The sequence below is a fragment of the Suricata suricatta genome, chromosome 6, assembly GCF_006229205.1.
Source record: "Suricata suricatta isolate VVHF042 chromosome 6, meerkat_22Aug2017_6uvM2_HiC, whole genome shotgun sequence".
In the NCBI taxonomy this organism is placed as follows: domain Eukaryota; kingdom Metazoa; phylum Chordata; class Mammalia; order Carnivora; family Herpestidae; genus Suricata; species Suricata suricatta.
Genome location: NC_043705.1, coordinates 112,646,166 through 112,664,584, shown reverse-complemented (window position 1 = coordinate 112,664,584; position 18,419 = coordinate 112,646,166). Strand labels below are relative to the sequence as shown.

The 18,419-nt window shown below is 41.4% G+C and overlaps 1 protein-coding gene across 1 annotated transcript in view; it reads right to left on the bottom strand.

Annotated features, from left to right (window-relative positions):
* The window catches only part of EMB (embigin), a 44,655-nt gene extending 27,544 nt beyond the window's left edge, over positions 1–17,111 (bottom strand). The window contains exons 1-3 of the mRNA XM_029940915.1: positions 16,788–17,111; positions 4,526–4,615; positions 3,948–4,037 (exon numbers count right to left, since the gene is read on the bottom strand). Of these exons, the coding sequence (XP_029796775.1) occupies positions 3,948–4,037; positions 4,526–4,615; positions 16,788–16,893 (286 nt within the window). The 5' untranslated portion in view covers positions 16,894–17,111. The remainder of the gene's footprint in view (positions 1–3,947; positions 4,038–4,525; positions 4,616–16,787) is intronic.
* Between the last annotated feature and the right edge of the window lie 1,308 nt (positions 17,112–18,419).

The window sequence follows — 18,419 nt, the reverse complement described above, 5'->3', positions numbered from 1 at the left end:
TCCCTATCCCACCTATGCTAGGCTGTGCCTGCTCCTTACCACCATCGTCTAACTTTTTCATTGGATTCTCTAGCCAGTGTTAACAACTGCATGATTATCAAATCATTTGTCTTCTCCTGTTGAGGGGGCAGGGCACCGTTACCCAGCTACTCTTTAGGTATAAAGCGGTGGTTCTCAACTGGGTAGATTTTTGCCTCCCCAGGGGACGTGTAGGTGGAACTCTGTGAGAGGTTTTTGGTTGTCTAGACTTGGTGAGTGCTACTCAAATCCTGTAGGTGGAGGCCAGGGATGCTACCAAACATCCTCCAGTGCCCCCCAGTAGCCCCACTGCCCCCACAACAAAGAATTACCCGGGTGATGAGAAACCATGGTGAATGTGTGCAGCTACTGCCATTTATATCACTATGGTGGATACCTCTTCCATATCTTTCTCTCACTCTGAATGTTGATATTCACTTAGCCTTTCTCAGGACGTCAGCAGCATCTGCAGAAGGTGTAATGACTGGTAGTCTACCCCTGAGAAAAATCATACACATTGAACCTCCTTGGAATCATTCTAGGGTTTTCTCTGCCACAAAGGATCTGAGCAGCCAAATATGAAGGACTCGTTATTCTTTTTCGTTTTCAACTAAAAAGTTCATTTCTTTTTTTCTCTTCCTGAACACCTAACTCCTTTTCTCAATCTCATGGACCAGGTACCTTCCCCTGCTGGAGTCTGAGGGGTCCTAACCCTGACTTCTTGCCCGCCTGGCTCTAGGCAATATAGCTACCTTTCATGACCTTAACTAGTCTTCTCAAATTTCACTCCATACTTTAATCTAAATATCTACTCCATTAGTGACTGCTTTCTCTAACTCCCGGTTTCACTAGGACCTTGCCAGGCCAGCTGCTCACATTTCAACATGGTAAATAAAATTTGTCAACAGGGAAAGCCTACCCTGACATTACCAGTGTAGTCAAGAAAACTGCCCACTGATGTTTAGATTTTAACCTCTTTGGTTAAACTATAACAAATTGATTGAGATACCAAACACTATAACATGCAGAAGGAAAGAAAAAAAATTAAGTAACAATAAAAAAAAGTCACTCTAATTGCTGTAACACAAACAATGAATTTCAAGTACTGACAATGGGAAGATTAGTGATGTAAAAAGAAAAGTCCATTATCAAAAGAGCAGTTTTATAAGCCCAATGATATCAGAGAGGAAAAAAAAAAACCTTCTTAGTCAATTATACTTTCACAAATATACTCATGATCTCTGCAAATGTAATTTCAAAGACAAATGCATTTAAGAAAAGAATAATTAAAATATTTTTGTTTCACTGTTTTAGAAACTTTATATAGTTTCAAAACTAATATAAATTTCCTTAAAATAGGTATAATTGTCTTAATAATACTGTTGAAGGAAATGGAAAATTGGGCATTAAGAAACACAGCTGATATAATGAGTAACAGTACAGCCACCCAACGGCACACTTCCTGGATTCAAAACCAAGCTCCGACTTATCATCTGGGACCTTGGTCAATTCATTTGATTTCTTTGTGCCTCCTTTTCCTCAGCTGCAAACTGCATATAGTAATAGTGCCCACTGTTAAGAGGACTAATCTACTTTATATTTAGAAATATATACATCATATGCAATCAATACTATGTGCCTGTTAAGTAAATAATTGGCAACAATTTAAAAACATAAAATAGGGGCCCTGGGTGGCTCAGTCGGTTGAGCGTCTGGCTTTGGCTCAGGTCGTGATCTCAGGGTTCGTGGGTTCGAGCCCTGTGTCAGGCTCTGTGCTGACAGCTCAGAGCCTGGAGCCGGCTTCGGATTCTCTCTCTGACCCTCCCCTGCTCATGCGATCTCTGTCTTTCAAAAATAAATAAAAAACATAAAAAAATAAAAATAAAAACATAAAATAAGTAAATGACCAGGCTTCCATGAATCAAAGATCATGTTTTGCATTCTTCCAGGCACGGGATCCTGTGTCTGCCAGTCTCTAGCATCTTCAGCAACTAAGCATGCTAGGAGCTGGGCCAGTGTGGTCATGATGGTCCAAAATGTGCAACTAATGTTTAATACTTGAATCTCCCTACAAGAAACATTTTATCTCCTAACACAGAGATCTATTTCTAAAAGGGCCTAAGGAAAAGAGAAAATAATAACGACAACATAGAAATGTAAGTGCAGTTCAAGTACACAATACCACAATATGAAAACATTCCATTCATAAAGAGATTAAAAAAAATCCCAGTGACAGCAATGAGAAGAAAGCCTCCGGTTTCTAAGAAGCATGAATAAATCTTCAGATTTAACTTCTATATTTCAGTAAAGGCGGTCCCTAAGACCACACGTTTGATGGAAAGGGAACCATGAGAACAACGCACATGAAAATGCAACCAGCTCAGAAGTCCACTGTTTCAAAATTTCAAGACCTTTCTTTTGCCAAGTAAAAACGAATCCAGATTTACATAAGAAGAGATTTTATTTAAAGAGTCTGTTGCAGTGAGGAAGATGCTCCAAAACTTTGGATCTGTCTGCAAGCATCTCAGAATCAAATAGAAAACACTCTCCTTTTACAGGGAGGGGGAAGAGGCCAGCAGGGGAAATAGGCCAAACTGGTGGGTGGAAGTCGGTAGCAGGCTCAGGCTGTGGCCAGGGCTTAGCGCTTGCTCAGACCTGGGGCAAACCGAAGTTTTCTCCCCTGGGAGGGAGAAAACGCCTGACTAAAGCTTGATCAAGCCAAGGCAGACAGTAACTAATAGACAAGTGTGAATGCTTGGTCTCTTCAGAATGGAGGAATACTGGCTCTAATAGAAGAATTAGAATAAAAGAGTAGTTACGAATTAAACCCTCCAAACAGGTTGAGTAAGTCAATAGCCAGCCCAATGTCAACTAAAAAGTCCATTTTTTCTCTCTTCCCCGACACCTAACCTTTTTTTCCCCCCTCAGAGTCCGTACTGGGTAAGTGAGGGGCGTGCTCTCACCAACATCACCTGGCTAGTCAAAGGATTTGCAAACTTAGGTTGTCACATGGATGTCTCTTAAAGAAACATTTCATCTGACGAAGAAAATCAACAAGTAGAATGTGCAAAAAGTAAAAACTTAGGTAACAACACAAAAATGTTGCAATTATTTTTTACAATTAAGGATAAACTCCAAATACTGGAATAGAGACTGAGAACAAACAGTTGTACAAAGTCACAACAAAGGTTCTCCAAAAAAAGGTCAGTGCAAACTCTCCTCTGGTATCAGGTGGGAGATGTGGGAAGCATACCTTTTGTATGAGAAAAAGAGAAACAGTTCTTAAGACAAAAGGACAGTTAAAGACTGAACAGGTAATTGGTTAAACATGCTACTGACCCAATAAATGGATTTACATTTTAAATTCTAATTTATTTTAAATTCTAATTATACCTTTAATATTGTTGCTAAAACAGACTCTTATTCATTAAAAAAAAACCTTGAGATTACTTTTAAAATACTGACATCCAAAGCTGTGAGAAAGAAAGCAGAGCTGAGTTTCAGCACAGAACACTTCACTTATTTTTCCATCGCACTGCCATTGACTTACTTGATAGCACCTTTCATTGCCCTGCCTAACAGTCTTCCATGATGCAGAGAGATCTGAACAGACGCAGCAGCAAGAATTGATAAAAACGTAAGACTATCTGCCAATCAAAATAAACTTTCCCTTTTCCCTGGCGTCCCTCTTTGAGAGAATCTTCCATAACCATCCCACGTCTGACCAGCTGCCCCTCCGTGCACACAAAACCCTCTACCCTCCTGGCATTATTAGACTCCTACATGCTCTCTTCTGATTGGGTGAGGTGCTGGTGTGTTTCTCCCATCAGACCATGAGCAGGGTTAATACATGAGGCAAAATGCAGTCACTTAATCAAAAATAAAAAACTTTGGGGGGCACTGTATTATTTGAAATGCAATACATTTACCAGTCAGTGATATGTTATGACTTTCCAAGGAAAGGTTAGAATACTTTGTCATCATTTCTTCTCTGATGGGTAGACTTGTAAAAGGTGAAGCTGTAAGAAAAAATAAACATGTGATTACATATCATTATCAAGATGAAATAGTATTTTACTTATTTTTCCTTAGCACTGTCATTGACTCATTTGATAGCATCTTCATTTCCCTGTCTAAAGGTCTTCTAGGAGATACCCGAATTCCCCCCTCAATGCAAAGAGATTTGATGGATGTACCAGCAAGAATCGATAAAAACAAGACTATCTGCCAATCAAAACAAACCTTCTCCTCTTCTCTGGCGTCCCTCTTCTAGAGAGTCTCCTGAACCTTTCCGCATCTGACCTGCTATCCCCTCTCTGAACACGAAGTGCCCTGCCCGTTTTGCATTAGACTCCTACATGCTCTCTTCTAATTGGGTGAGGTACTGGTGTGTTTCTCCCATCAGACCATGAGCAGGGATTCATACTTCATGAGGCAAAATGCAGTCACTTAATTAAAAATAAAAACTTTGGGGGGCACTGTACTATTTGAAATGAGATACATTTACCGGTCAGTGATATGTCAGGAGTCTCCAAGGAAAGGTTAGAATACTTTGTCATCATTTCTCCATGGGTGGGTAGACTTGTAAAAGGTGAAGCTGAAAGAAAAAGAACAGGTGATTGATTACATATTATTATCAAGAAGAAGTAACAACAAGCTCATATGTAACAGCTAAAATGTTATATTGTATACTATTAATGAAAAACAATGTTTCAGGAAGCTCCAATGAACTAGGTCTCAAATGCTCCCAGAGGTTCAGAAATATATGGAGTTACTAAATGTGACCAAATTTCCAACTTTTTTATATTCTTTTTTTATTTTACTGAAAAATCTCTACTGATTTATATAAGTGATTTAAAAAATTCACTGTCTTAGCCCACCATCTGTAGTTTCTTTCTAAAACATAGATGAAGACATTGAGGAATTAGGTAAGAGTGGCAGAAAAAAGGCAGACATGAAGAGGCAGAAAGAAGACAAGTGAACAAACATAATGAACGGTATAAAAAGAAGACAGAGAAGATAGAATGAATATACAGTGAAGTTTTCTGCTGTTTGTCTTCCAGCTAGAGACCCAGCAGCTGTCTGACAAACTGACTTTTGGTTTTCCTCTGTCGCTTCTTTCATCTTTTGAAAACGTTTATTGAAGAAAAAAGTTTCCATTTCCACCTGGGCCACTCTCCTCAAGAGCGTATTCTGGCTACTGTTTCTTTGCCTTTGAGGCACCTGAACTTAGCTCCCATGAAAACCAACCCAACTCTATCCAGTAAGTCAGAAAAGGGAAACAGGCTTATTTATGACTGTAGTCTTGGGTGCATTCTTTAAACATCTCATTCAATTTAAATTAAACCTGAGACTTTTTTAATTTCACTTTCTTAATACTCTGCTCAGAAACTTACTCCTAGCTTAAGATTAGATTTCCAGTTCTTTTCTTGTGTGCATGAAAAATATGATCAAGGTTGGATCACCTTTGTGGCTTCAGCTTACACATAGCTTTTACAATATTGCCTAATAAAAAATCTACCGAGCAGAACCCAGCTCTCCAATAAGCTGTGCTCCAAAGGTTCAATCACTTCAATGCAGCTTTGGAAGGTACAGTGCACTTCCTCCTTAATCCTTTAATGAAATTAATATGTAAATCATACCACCCTCTGACAATGATTATAAAGGAAAATATGCCCTGAGTTTCTCCCTGGGCTATCAGAAATAAAAAACATTTCTTCTACCCACATCTAATATTCTAATATGCATTCATTTATATTCTCTCTTTCTTTCTCTCTCTCCCCCTCCTTTCCCTGTCTCCTCAAACACACACACACACACACACACACACACACACACACACACAAAGAGCCAAAAAGGCTCTTATCATCATTCTTCTCCTGATAAAAAAAATATATATATTGTTTTTTCCATTCTTGGGCATAGCTCACTTAGAGGTTGTATTTAGGAGGAAATACGTCAGGAAGGTGAAGGCGGATGTGATTGACTTGTGGATCGGCCTCCAGGAGGGTGCGGATGGCAAGGAATGAGCTGCTCTATATCATCTGTTCTGTGAAACTTGCATAACATCAACTTAGAAATCTTTGCTTCCTTGCTCCGGAGTTCTCTTATCTTGGCCTAGCCTACTGCAGAGCTGAGCACCATTGTGAGGGTTCCCACCACATTCTTTCCCCTAAGAAAGCCCATAATCCTTTGAAAATAATATCACTAATGATACTAATAAATGATATGAAATAGTCTAATAAATATCAGATATTAGACTGTCTCAGGTCGTTTATTAGTATTAGTAGTAGTAGTATTCACACCACCAACAGCAATAAGAACGTGATTTAAGCTGAAAAAAGTGTTTTATTTCTTATTCTTATTTCTCTTAAGTAAGTAAATAGGTACAGTGCCTGATACATGCTTATGCTGGTGAGGACTATGAAGCTGAGTAAACTTGGTCCCTATGGGGCAACACAGACATACTAATATCGATTAAGCCCACAATTTGTGATCGAGAGTCCTTAAAATTTCAGACTGCCATCCTTTTGTAGTATTGACTATAACTAGCCTATGTATTCCCCAAACTGGCACGCAAGCTGCAGAGTGTGAAGGTGGATTTACGTCTGAGGGACTTTGGTGGCAGAACAGCGGTGCAGGTAATGCCAGGGAGACGAGCTTGCATCCTGGGGTCATTGTGCCATCTCTCATATCAGGGCCTGGATGGAAGAGAAGAGAGGTCTAGGCTTGGCGCGGGTGAAATCTAAGCTTACAGAAGCTGACGGGATAGGAGGAAAAAGACAAACCAGGCTTCGAGAGTAGGGAGTTTGGGTGGCTTCAGAATGTGCCAGCTGTTGTGACCACTCCCCACCGCCAGTGCATATATTAAAAATACAGACATCCAGAGACCAGCTACCACCTGCCTCCCAACTCTGTATCCCCTCTAAAGCATTTGTCTTGCTCAGGCTCTGGATTCCACTGAACAAGCCCAATGCCAAAGAACACGTGTAACTCCTGTGATGTTTTGCCCTAGGAAAAGTCCCTTTAAGAGGCAAGGTACACGAACGTCTCGAGTGGGAAAAGGCAGGGCAGTCTCTGGAAAGTGACACAATAGTAAAAGTGAGAAGTCCCTTTGTTTAGCCACGAGATTTTTTTAATCAAAAGAGCGGAACGTAACCCTTATTGCTTTCGGTATGAGGACACTGGCAGGAGGCCGCCTCAGCTGGGTTTGATGTTTAAAGGAAAGTGGCAGGACAGTCAGGCAGAGGTGGTTAGAATACTTCCCCGAAAGGATTAGGCTGAGTCACAGAAAGAAATTCAAAGTGGAGAGGCAGGAATTGTGTATCCTAATCCAAGTTCTGCCTCTGACTTGTTATCTGGGGTTTCATTTCATGGAGGAAAAAGGAAGCATCACGTAAGTTGTTTAAGATTGAGTGTTGGTGCCAAGGCCACGGCACACATTCCTCCAGGTGTCCCGCTGACCCTCCTTCATCACTGCTAGGGACTTTCCACCTGGCATTCTTTTATAGGTAGTGGCAAAAATGCCACACAGAAGAGTAACATCTAATAGTTTTTCTAAAGATTAAAGATTTCTCTCCTTCTGCAGGGGTGATGGGGCCTAAGGGTGTTGCATCAAAGAACTGAATAACATCCTAATTTTCACCTATTATTAGGTTCATGTAAAACAGCAAAATGGTCTCTACTTAAATATCTTTCATAGAGTACATTTTAAAATAGGCATTGTCAGATGGGTTTATAATTTATGCATTAACATTTTTAAATGAAATAAACATGTGATAATTTCCACTTAAAATATTAAGATGACATTTTCACATATTTAATTCTGGAGCTCCATTTAAATAGGGGGAAAAAGAGGATAAGTAACACTAGAACACTGCATTGGGTCTTAAGATTTGCTTTCATCTAAATCAGAAAATAGGTTCAACCATATCTCTGTTTAAGAATAGAGATTTTTCTCTAAGTCCCCCCCCCAAATCTCTTTATTATATTTTACAATCTTGGAAGGACTTCATTCAGAGAAAGGTGTAAGTAAAAGCCATGATTAGGATAAATATCATTCTCTTTTTCTCTCTCCTCCATATAATGTATTGATTGCTATCAATATGCATACATTATTTTTAATAAATCTTAATTTTAGCATTCTCTGATACACAGCATTATAAATGTGCAGCCCAATTACAAAAAGACTATACCCTAGGAATGGATAATATATACTATTTATAAAACAGAGGTTTGGAACTCAGCATATATTTCCTCATGGAAGCAACGCTATATATAACCATAAGATCCCATGCCAAATTGCAAAAGCCATTTGAGCCATGATATGACTAAACTATAGCATTAAAGTATCCAATTACCAATATTTCCAATAAACAGTGCTTAGAGTTCTACTTCTGGATTTGAGGAATATGGTATTCCTATCCCTTGTCCGTAACAGCAATAGTAGAAAGAAGGGGAGAAATTTCTGATAGGGACATTTATAAGTCAGACTTTATAAGTCAAAGGCAGATTAAAAAACAAACACGGAATGCCTATTTTTCCTACATAGAATGAGAACCATTGGACAAAAAGGCCAGTTGTAGACAAGCAAAAACAAACAAAACACTGAAGAACAATTAAAAAGCTTAATGAAAAACAGTGTGCACTTTTACACAGCCTTGTAAAACTGTTTTTAAAATTTGGTTGCATTGAAATATAAACAAATTGATCCTTTCTTTTCTTTTAAATGTGGTTATTGAAATAAAATACATTTTGAAGGGCAGTGTTGAAACTCTTGTTTCAAACTACCTCTAAATGGCTATTAAGATATTTTAACAGTGAAACTTAGGCCAAATAAAACTCTTAAAAAATAAAATCCCAAAGGTTTGACTAGGATTTCTGCTCTTTCTAAAGCCTGTGGGTTTGTTGAATGTTTCACCCACTAGATTATTCTTCGAGAAGACTGACATTCTGTTCAAATGTCAGGTGGGGCTGACTTTTGCCCTCCACAGGACATCCAGCTATGTCTGCAGACATTCTGGAGGTCACAAAATGGAGGAGGTCGCTACTTGTATCTAATAGGTGACAGTAGTTTTCATACAAATTACCACAAATTTAGCCGCTTAACATAACAGATGTTTATTCTCTCACAGTTGTGTAAGAAGGCTGAATCAAAGTGCAGGGCTTTGCCCTTTCTGCAGGCTCTCGGGAAGAACCCCTCCTTGCCTCTTCCTAGCTTTTGGTAGTTGCCGGTGATCCTTGGCATTCGGTGGCTACATCACTCCAGTCTCTGGCTCCATCTTCACAGGGCCCTCTTTCTTCTGTGTGTGTTTGTATCCAAACCTCCCACTTCTTTCAAAAAGACCACAGTCATTGGGCCAAGGGTCTCTCTTAATCTCATAAGACCTCATTTTAACTTGAGTATGTCTACAAAGACCCTACTCAAATGGGGTCACTTTCATGGGTACCAACAGGATTTGAACATATCTGCTGGGAACTATCTGAACCTACCGGTAGAGTGAAAATTCCTGGTGAGGGTACAGCAAGTTTGCATGGTCTCTTGCCCCCAGACAGTAACCAAAATCTACCCTCTTGAAACTTTCATTTCTGCTTGGGCACCAAACCATGGAGTGCTTTGCTGATTAGTGTCAGGAGCAGCCTGTCCCCTTGCCCTGTCCCTGAGGCGTGATTGCACCTGGTCAGGGAAAAGATGAATAAACTAGATACACCCTAAGGCAACATATAATTTTCCCCTAAGCAATTACTAATAACTGACTACCTTCTGGGCCTGAATGCCTTTGTAAAAGTCACTACTGCAGTAAAATGTATCAATCATCTTTGGGACTGTGAGAACAGGCATTATGTCTCCTGAGAACCTGTTTATCTGGGAACTTTCTCATGGAGTTATAACAGTCTAATGACCCTTACTCATAAAAAACTGACCTTGGGCGCCTGGGTGGCTCAGTCGGCTAAGCCTCCGACTTCGGCTCAGGTCAGATCTCACGTTCGTGGGTTCGAGCCCCGCGTCAGGCTCTGTGCTGACAGCTAGCTCAGAGCCTGGAGCCTGCTTCTGGTTCTGTGTCTCCTTCTCTCTCTGCCCCTCCCCCTCTCATGCTCTGTCTCTCCTGTATCAAAAATTAATAAAACATTAAAAAAATTTAAAAAAATAATAAAAAAAATAAATTTAAAAAAAAGAGAGAAAAAACTGACCTTTACTAAACAATGCTGTTTGCCTCTTGGTAAAAGGTCACTTCCTTAAGGCTAGACCTGAGGTTTTATAAAACATACCTATGACAACATGAGTGTCTGCGCTAAGTTTTTTTATGACAATCATTACTACTAGAATTGTAACTTCTGCAGAACCCAGGTCCTAGAAAATTGTAAAAATTATCTATGAGAAATCATTTACTGCTCTTTCTGGTCCTTGTACCTTTCACCATAAATAAAGCTTGAGAACCAGACAGAGCAGAGATGCCTGTCAGAAGGGCAGAGACGCCTGCCAGAGATGCCTGGTGATCAGAAAGAAACTTGAGGCTCTCTCACTCTCTCTCGCCAACACCATCCATCCTGCAGGGGAACCCTGGACCTGCTGGAGCTGGACTCCAGCACATACGGTTTTTGGAGACACAACTCATCCATGATACAAGAGAGGCCAGAGATGCTGCAAGGCATTCTACAATGACAGCCCCCCACAATGGAGAATTATCCAGCTCCAAATGTCATAATGTCAAGGTTGAGAAACTTTGCTTTCAAAACAAGAACATCCTTAACTCTGATTCTTCAATGTGATTATTTTTAGTAATCTTGAAATGGCCCTGTGGCCCGGAGGTCCTGTTCTATACACTTTAGGTGTAGAAATTTTAGAGCACTTTTTTTTTTCTTTTTTTTCCGCTAGCCACATCCTCCTGCCAGGGGACTTTTGAGGACAGAGAGACACTAAGGGCTGGATGGAGTTTTGAAATGCAAACCAGGATATCTATTATAGCTATTAGCTAGCTCCAGGCTCCTGGCTACAAGAAGAAAGCACTTTGGGCTTCAAGATCAATCAAATGATATATATAAATTTTCTTTCAGGGTGTCAGAACTATGTAATTATAAGACTACAAAAAAAAAAGATTCTAGCTCTGGAGTAGAGATATATTAGTAATAATATAATCACAAATTCTAAAAAATATTTTTAATGACTATTTTTAAAACAGAGAAAGACAGAGTATGCACGGAGGAGGGGCAAAGAAAAAGGGAGACACAGAATCCAAAGCAGGCTCCAGGCTCTGAGCTGTCAGCACAGAGCTTGATGCAGAGCCCAAACACATGAACCGTGAATCATGACCTGAGACAAAGTCAGATGCTTAATCGACTGAGCCATCCAGGCACCCCGATATAATCACAACTTCAAAATTGCAGGGAAACATTATTTCCAAATAAAAGAAAAACACCATTTTCAAAGAAAACATCTATTATTTCTACACTAACAATATATTATTTGAGATACTTTATGTGAACAGTGACTATGTTTTATCAGGAATGAGAAGTTTATTATATTCATTGTGAGGTTTTTTCTTTTCTTCTTAAGATTTTATTTTAAGTAATCTATACCCAGTGTAGGGCTCAAATTTGCATCCTTAGAGTAAGAGTCACATGCTCTACTGACTGAGCCAGCCAGGTGTCCTGAGGTTTTTTCCTTCTATGTCAGTCACTGTGTGTGTCTTAAGTTGTTTTATTTCTATGGTTCACATTATATCGTGAAATACGGATGCCAGTGATACGAAAGTAATTTCAAGAGAATACAATCCAGTACAAACAGCCTCCACACTTAAAATCTTTAAGAACAAATACTCCTGTGAAAAATGATACTTAATTATATAATGACAATTTATCAACTCTCATTGTGGCTTAATGTCATGTTAACTGAAGCTTTCCCAGAAGAGTTGAAATTCTTTTTTCACTGTCTATTTGTTTGTTTATTGACAGAAAGAGTGAGAGTGAGAGTGAGAGTGAGAGAGAGAGAGAGAGAGAGAGAGAGAGAGAGAGAGAGAGAGGAAGGGGCAGAGAGACCGAGGGAGAGAAGGAGAATCACTAGGAGCCTCCGCAGTCTCAGCACAGAGCCCAATGCAGGGCTCAAACTCACAAACCGTGCAATCATGACCTGAGCTGACATCAAGAGTCAGACGCTTCACCAATTGAGTCACCCAGGCCTCAAGAGTTGAAATTCTTTTTCCTTTTCAAATGATGTCAAAGAGAAGAGTTTCAAGTACAGAGTAATATTTTCCCTGAACCATGGGAGAATAAGCCCTGCCCCCTCTGAAGCATGACTCCACATTCCCTACACAGGATATAACCCTCACGCCACCCCAACCCTGCCATTGAGTTGGGAAGTTAACACTTAATGCATTACCATCTCAGCCCACATCTCATGGAAATTTCAACGAAAGTCCTTAAGATGTGATTTTTAAACATGGCACTTCAGAATTATGCTCTCAGCTGCCATGTCCCTGTGTTCTCCTTCACTCAGGAACAGCTTTAGTCATTCTTGACTTTTATGACCAATAGTTATGTTGACCATGATTCGATTCGGAGTAGACCTCTGGCAAATATATCACCAAGGTGATGTTGTGTTCTCATCCCATCCTATCAGATGGCTCACAATTTTTAATCCTCTTTGCTGATGGTTTTCACTTTGATCATTAAATTAAAGGCTTCTTCCCTCTAAAGTTGTTCTTTTTCCCTTTTCATCAATACAACTTTACCTATTTTGTGGGAAGTACCTTTAAAACTATGTAATATTTTGTTGCCTCACCAAACTTACAATTGATTTGATTCATTTACATCAGTATGTATCATGAATACCTGTATTAGTCAATGCGCACCCTCCAGTGGATACTAATGGGTACTAGTCCATTAGTATCAGTACTGATTTTGATGCTCAGTTTGCCCCAGGTTTGTCACTCTCTGGCTCTTCTGCCTTTTTGACATGGCCCATCACTCTGAGTACTTCATTGCTTCCTGGCACAAGAAGTTCACGGCTTATCTTATACTTTCTCTTCCCTTTTCATAAATAAAATCAGTCACTTCTTCAGGAGGTCCCAGTTACCCATATAGTGTATGGAATCAAAATTTGACTGCTAAGTATGGTCATCACTATTGGGAAATCAGTGTTCTACCTCTGTGGGCAGAGCTAATGCATGCATGTATATTCATTCACACACATGTGACATTAACTGTGTATATGTAAAAGGTATAATATACATACATATTTAGATATATGTGATGTATATACATTACACTATACTTACACACATACACATCTATACCTATGCATCTATTTATATAAGTACACACATGAAAGATAGGCATAGATTAAAAGTCATAAATGTGTGCTAATGTGTCAATTGCAATCGGCACTGCGAGGTTCATTCTAGTTTTCCCTCTTCATTTCCTTCTGCTGTAGAGAAAAACCTGCATCCTTTTATCCCTACTAGTTTTACTTATTTGCTTAATCGTCCTGTATGTAACTAACCTTCCACTGACTCCTGGCCTCAAAGAAATGTCTTTCTCACCCACTCAGGCTCCAACATCCTGCACTGTTTGCTCTTCTTCGAGCTTTACCTACACCCCCTGATCAAGATCAGATAGCAAATGCCTGGCTGCCGCCGCTTAGAAGCCCCTGTCACACTGTTCCGCTGTGAGACCTGGCTCTAGGCCACCCCTCCGCAAGAAGACCCACCTCACTGGACTCAGGCTCTGACAATCCACAGGAGGCCACTCCCCTACCTGGACGCCGTCCTGACCTGGCTCAGCTTCTCATGCCCTGACCTGCGATCCTCTGGCTTCCCCCAATAAGAGAGTTTGCCTCCCTACATTTCCCAACCTAATGACCATAGGACCCTTTTCTAGAAGAAAGAGAAGATGGGAACAAGAGGCAAGGACCAAAGAACGAGAAGAGGAAGAGCCAGTTGAACTAATTCTTAACAAATGTTAATATAACTTTAATTGTGATGATAATTTAGGATCAAGATTTTAATGCATCAGATGCAACTCTGTTAAAGATAAGCTTATAGTTAATCCATCCCTTTAAATCGTTTAAAAAATGGCTCAAAACTGCTAAAAAATTGCTCAAGTTGTTTTCTACTTAGATCTAGACTAACGCAATGTCAGACGCACATAGGTGCTGCAATTACACCCGTTCTAATAAATATTTATGACTAGATGGTTGCTGTCTGTGTGGGATGGGGAGTATCTCTAGAAAGGAAGGTGGCTGACCAACAACGTATATACGCAATGTCCCCCAGAAGTTAAAAACAATCATTTCAAATGTTTCCCTTGCAAACATACTTTTCAAAATAAACATGACCCATTGCCTCAATTTGTTCCACGTAAGAGTAATATTAAAGATGTTTAAATATTCCCATTGATCTGATATTTGCTTTAATAAAGCGACTTTACATTTCTTATTGAATTGAAATAGCTTAAAAGAATTAAAGTGGGTCCTTTTCCCTAACATTATTCTAGAAATCAAAGTGTGTTAGCACGCCCTTCCGCTCGAGTCAAGCATATAAATCCATACGCCATGTTCTCACCGTGTTTCCAAACTTCCGGCCACATACCCAGTTATCCCAGAGAGACAACTGAACATTGGAAACATACTGGAGGGGGTTCCTGGCTGGCTCAGTTGGTAGAGCATGCGACCCTTGATCTCAGGGTCATGAGTTCATGTCCCACAATGAGCTTAGAGCTTACTTTAAAAAAAACTAAAAAAATAAAGAAAACAGGCATTGGAGTCAGACTGAACAATGCTCAATTTCCTGTTCTACTGCTTAAATAACTTTATATACTTGGGCAATTATTTAACCTCTCTAAAGTCTAATGTCCTCATCTGAAAGTCAGGGACAATAAAAGCTAACCCACAGGGCGGTCTACTGCACCACGCAAAAGTCTGGCCCGCTTGTTATACAGTAAATATTATGATAAATTATAACCATGTTTATTATTAAAATTTGACCCAACATCTTAGGCTCATAAGAATACCTATTTCCAAGTAATTCAAAGCACCAGCATAAAAAATAGCCAGCAAACTTCACAATAGCTTTTACCAAAGAGAAAACTGAATCTCACAGAGATCAATACAGATTCTATAAAAGGAAATGAGGTCGCTTCACAATTTTTAATTGTGCCTTAAAATGAGATGCTAACCTCATGCCTTTCATACAGTACCTCATTCTACAGTTTTAGTTTAAGTAGAGGGGAAAGGCCAGGACTGACACTTTATACATACAGAGAAAATTGCCATATGAACATATATCTTCCCATTGATTTACAACTTCGTTAACTTATTCCACCTTCATTTGTTTCCTACTTATTTCTCTACAGAAATCTACTCCGAATGCCAACTTAAACCTGACTCATGCTACCAGCAGTATAAATATTCACCCAATGGAGCACTCTCTAGGCCATTGTAATTTTAAAGCAGTGGTTTTCAACTGGCTTAGGCTTGCACATGGGAGCTTTTAAAATCTCTGAAGCCCAGCCTAAATCCCAGACCAACCGAATCAAAAGTTTCGAGGGCAGGATCCAGGTATCAGTATTTGCAAAGCTCGGAGATAATTCTAACATAGAGCCAAGTGGAGAACCACAGGACTTACCCAGCATGCATTGGCCCTCAGAGCTTCAATAGCCTCCGGTGAACCAGGAGTGAATGGCAGGGGGGGGGGGGGGTTAAAAAGTCCTTGACCATTTTTATAAGTAGTAGGAATGAAAAAGAGGTACGTGGCTAGGAAGTGGGGCTTGAATATTTTGGAACTGAAGCAACGCAAAATGCTTTGTCCAAGTTAACAAATAGGCCTTTTAAAGGACATTTATATAAACTGAAAAATCGTATCCTTTGATTATCCTTCCATCTTTATAATATGTTACAAAACATCTACAGGCTATAAGCTCCTAAAGGTGAATTCCTATGAAAGTTTGAAAGTCTTGGGTAGAATATCTTAATTTTAGTTGATGATAGGCAGTATTTGTCAACCCGAAAGGCAGTCTGTTGTCCTAATTAGCTGGTAACACTTTGAAATTTGTAATACAGAAACCTGCATTAGAAAGTAGGTTGGATGAAATACTTTCAACATGACAAGTTATTATAAACAGGTGAAATTACAATGTCAAATCTGGTATTGGTTTTTGGAAATGTTTTGCACACAGATCCCTGTTTCAAAGTGTCTGACACAATTAGAACCAAAACCACGAACACCTCGTTTTCAGAGACCATGGTAAAAGATACGCGCACTAACCAACGAGTAGGTTGAGTGGTTGTGGTTACGAGGTTATTTCACCTCAGCTCTCAAAAACATCCTCAAGGCCAACCCACCTGCCAGGCAGGGAGGTGCTATTTAAACCTACGACCGATTCAAGAGAAGGGAGTTGGCCTTGGGGAACGCGGCTTTCAGAAATCCTGCCACTCGACTGCAGAGCGGGTACCTCGCTCCCGCCCGCACCCCCACACCCGGCCGCCCTCGAACCAGGAACACCCAGACCTGCCCGACTACCAACGCCCCCGACCCGCGGGGCGCTCTCCGTTCGCAGGTTCCCTCCCCGGGGCGGAGTAGCCGGGCCGCCCCGGTCGCCTCGTCCGGCTGGGACACCCCAAGCGCGGCCAAAGGACGCAGGCGGCCGCCGCTCGGCTCCGGCGGTCTGCAGCATCCCCGCGCCTCTCCCCACCCAGCCCTCAGCCCACGGGGACCGAGGCTCGCGCGTCCCTCGCTGAGCACTCCCCGCCCCACCGGGCCCTGCAGCCACCGCACCTGAGGGCTGGCCGTCCGCCAAGCTCCCGCGCGCCGCGACGAGGAGACACAGGAGGGCCAGCGGCAGCGGCCCCCGGGGTCCCAGCAGGCAGGGCAGGGCGCGCATGGCGCCGGCGGGTCAGCCGCGGTCCCCGCGCACGGCCGTCGGTGGTCGAAGTTCCGGCGCACACTCGCCGGGGCCCCGGCGCCACTGCCGGGCCCGGGGGCGGGACTCGCCACTAAGGGCCGAGTGGGAGGGGCCCAGGCGCCCTGCCCTCCTCCCGGGGGACGCGCTCCCGGCGCCTGGCGCCCGCCGCCCCCCGCTGCGCCCGGTCCTCCATCCATTATGCAGCACGCCGGCGGCGCCAGGCGCGTCCGGCTGTGCAGGGGCCACCTCCGAACTCGGCAGGTGATGTCTAGCCCGCCTCCCGTCTATTCACTCCTAATGTGTGTGTGTGTGTGTGTGTGTGTGTGTGTCTACGGACTGATCAGTGCAGTTCGTCCGAAGCAGGGTTCACTTGTTTACTTTGATGAGACAGATGAGAGGATGGAGAACACTTTTCCGCTCCCCCGGGACCTCCCTGGGTTATTAAGGGGATTTATGTCTGCGCAGGAGGTAGGCGCTATCAGGCTGCCCTCATCCTGGACCACTTTTCTCCGCTCTCCAATCGCACACACCCTCCCCTCCAATCTCTGAAGGCTTGACTGGTTCTCTATAGATTGTTCCCGAGTCCCAAGGCCCCACCGTGTCTGCTTCTCTTTTCCTTTTGTTTGCTTTGCCTAACAGCTTTTAAAAAAAAGAGCCACCTAGAGGTCAAGAAACAAAAACTACCGAAAGTAGATAACCGTGTAAATGGCACAAGCCTGTTGACCTTCGTCAAACTCGAACACCGTTTTAAGATAATACTGTTACCCTACAAGGCTGTAGCTTGGAATTTTCAGTGCTCCCCACCAAATAAAATAAAACTAAAAGCTATCAGAGAGGGGAGGAGAAATCTATGTTAAACAAAAGAGCAGTTAAGATGTGATGATTCTCCGGGGTATTAGAACTCATGAAAAGATTTTAAGTATTTCTCATGAATCTTGTTCCCTCTTCCTTTGTTGTGAGAACACCAGGTTTGGTATTCATAAATTTATTATATATCGCTGTCAAAAAAATTTTAAAGACAATGTGAGGTACAAATTTTGAAAACTGAAGTGCTAAACAAGAACTATGCTCACTTTACTGAGGAATGGTTAAATTTGAATTGGTTTATTTCTAAAGTATGCCTGCTTCTGGTTTAATATTATATAGGCAAAATTTCCGAGAAGTGTAGATTATTTAAATTGGTGTTAAGAGAATATGAGTAACACGATTCATTAAGCATATTAATATCTAGTTAATGTTAAATATTCTGCCAAGGGTCAGGCACTGGGTTCAAAATAGGCTGCATGGAGGGTACCTGGATGGGTCAAGTCAGCTGAAGGTCAGACTTCTCTCAGGTCATCCTGATGAGTTCCAGCCCCACTTTCTGCTGGCTGCTGTCAGCAAAGACCCCACTTAAGACCCTCTGTCCCTCTCTCTTTGCTCCTCCCCCACCTCACTCTCTCAAAAATAAATAAACATTTTTTAAAAAGGAACACACACACACACACACACGCACACATACTCTA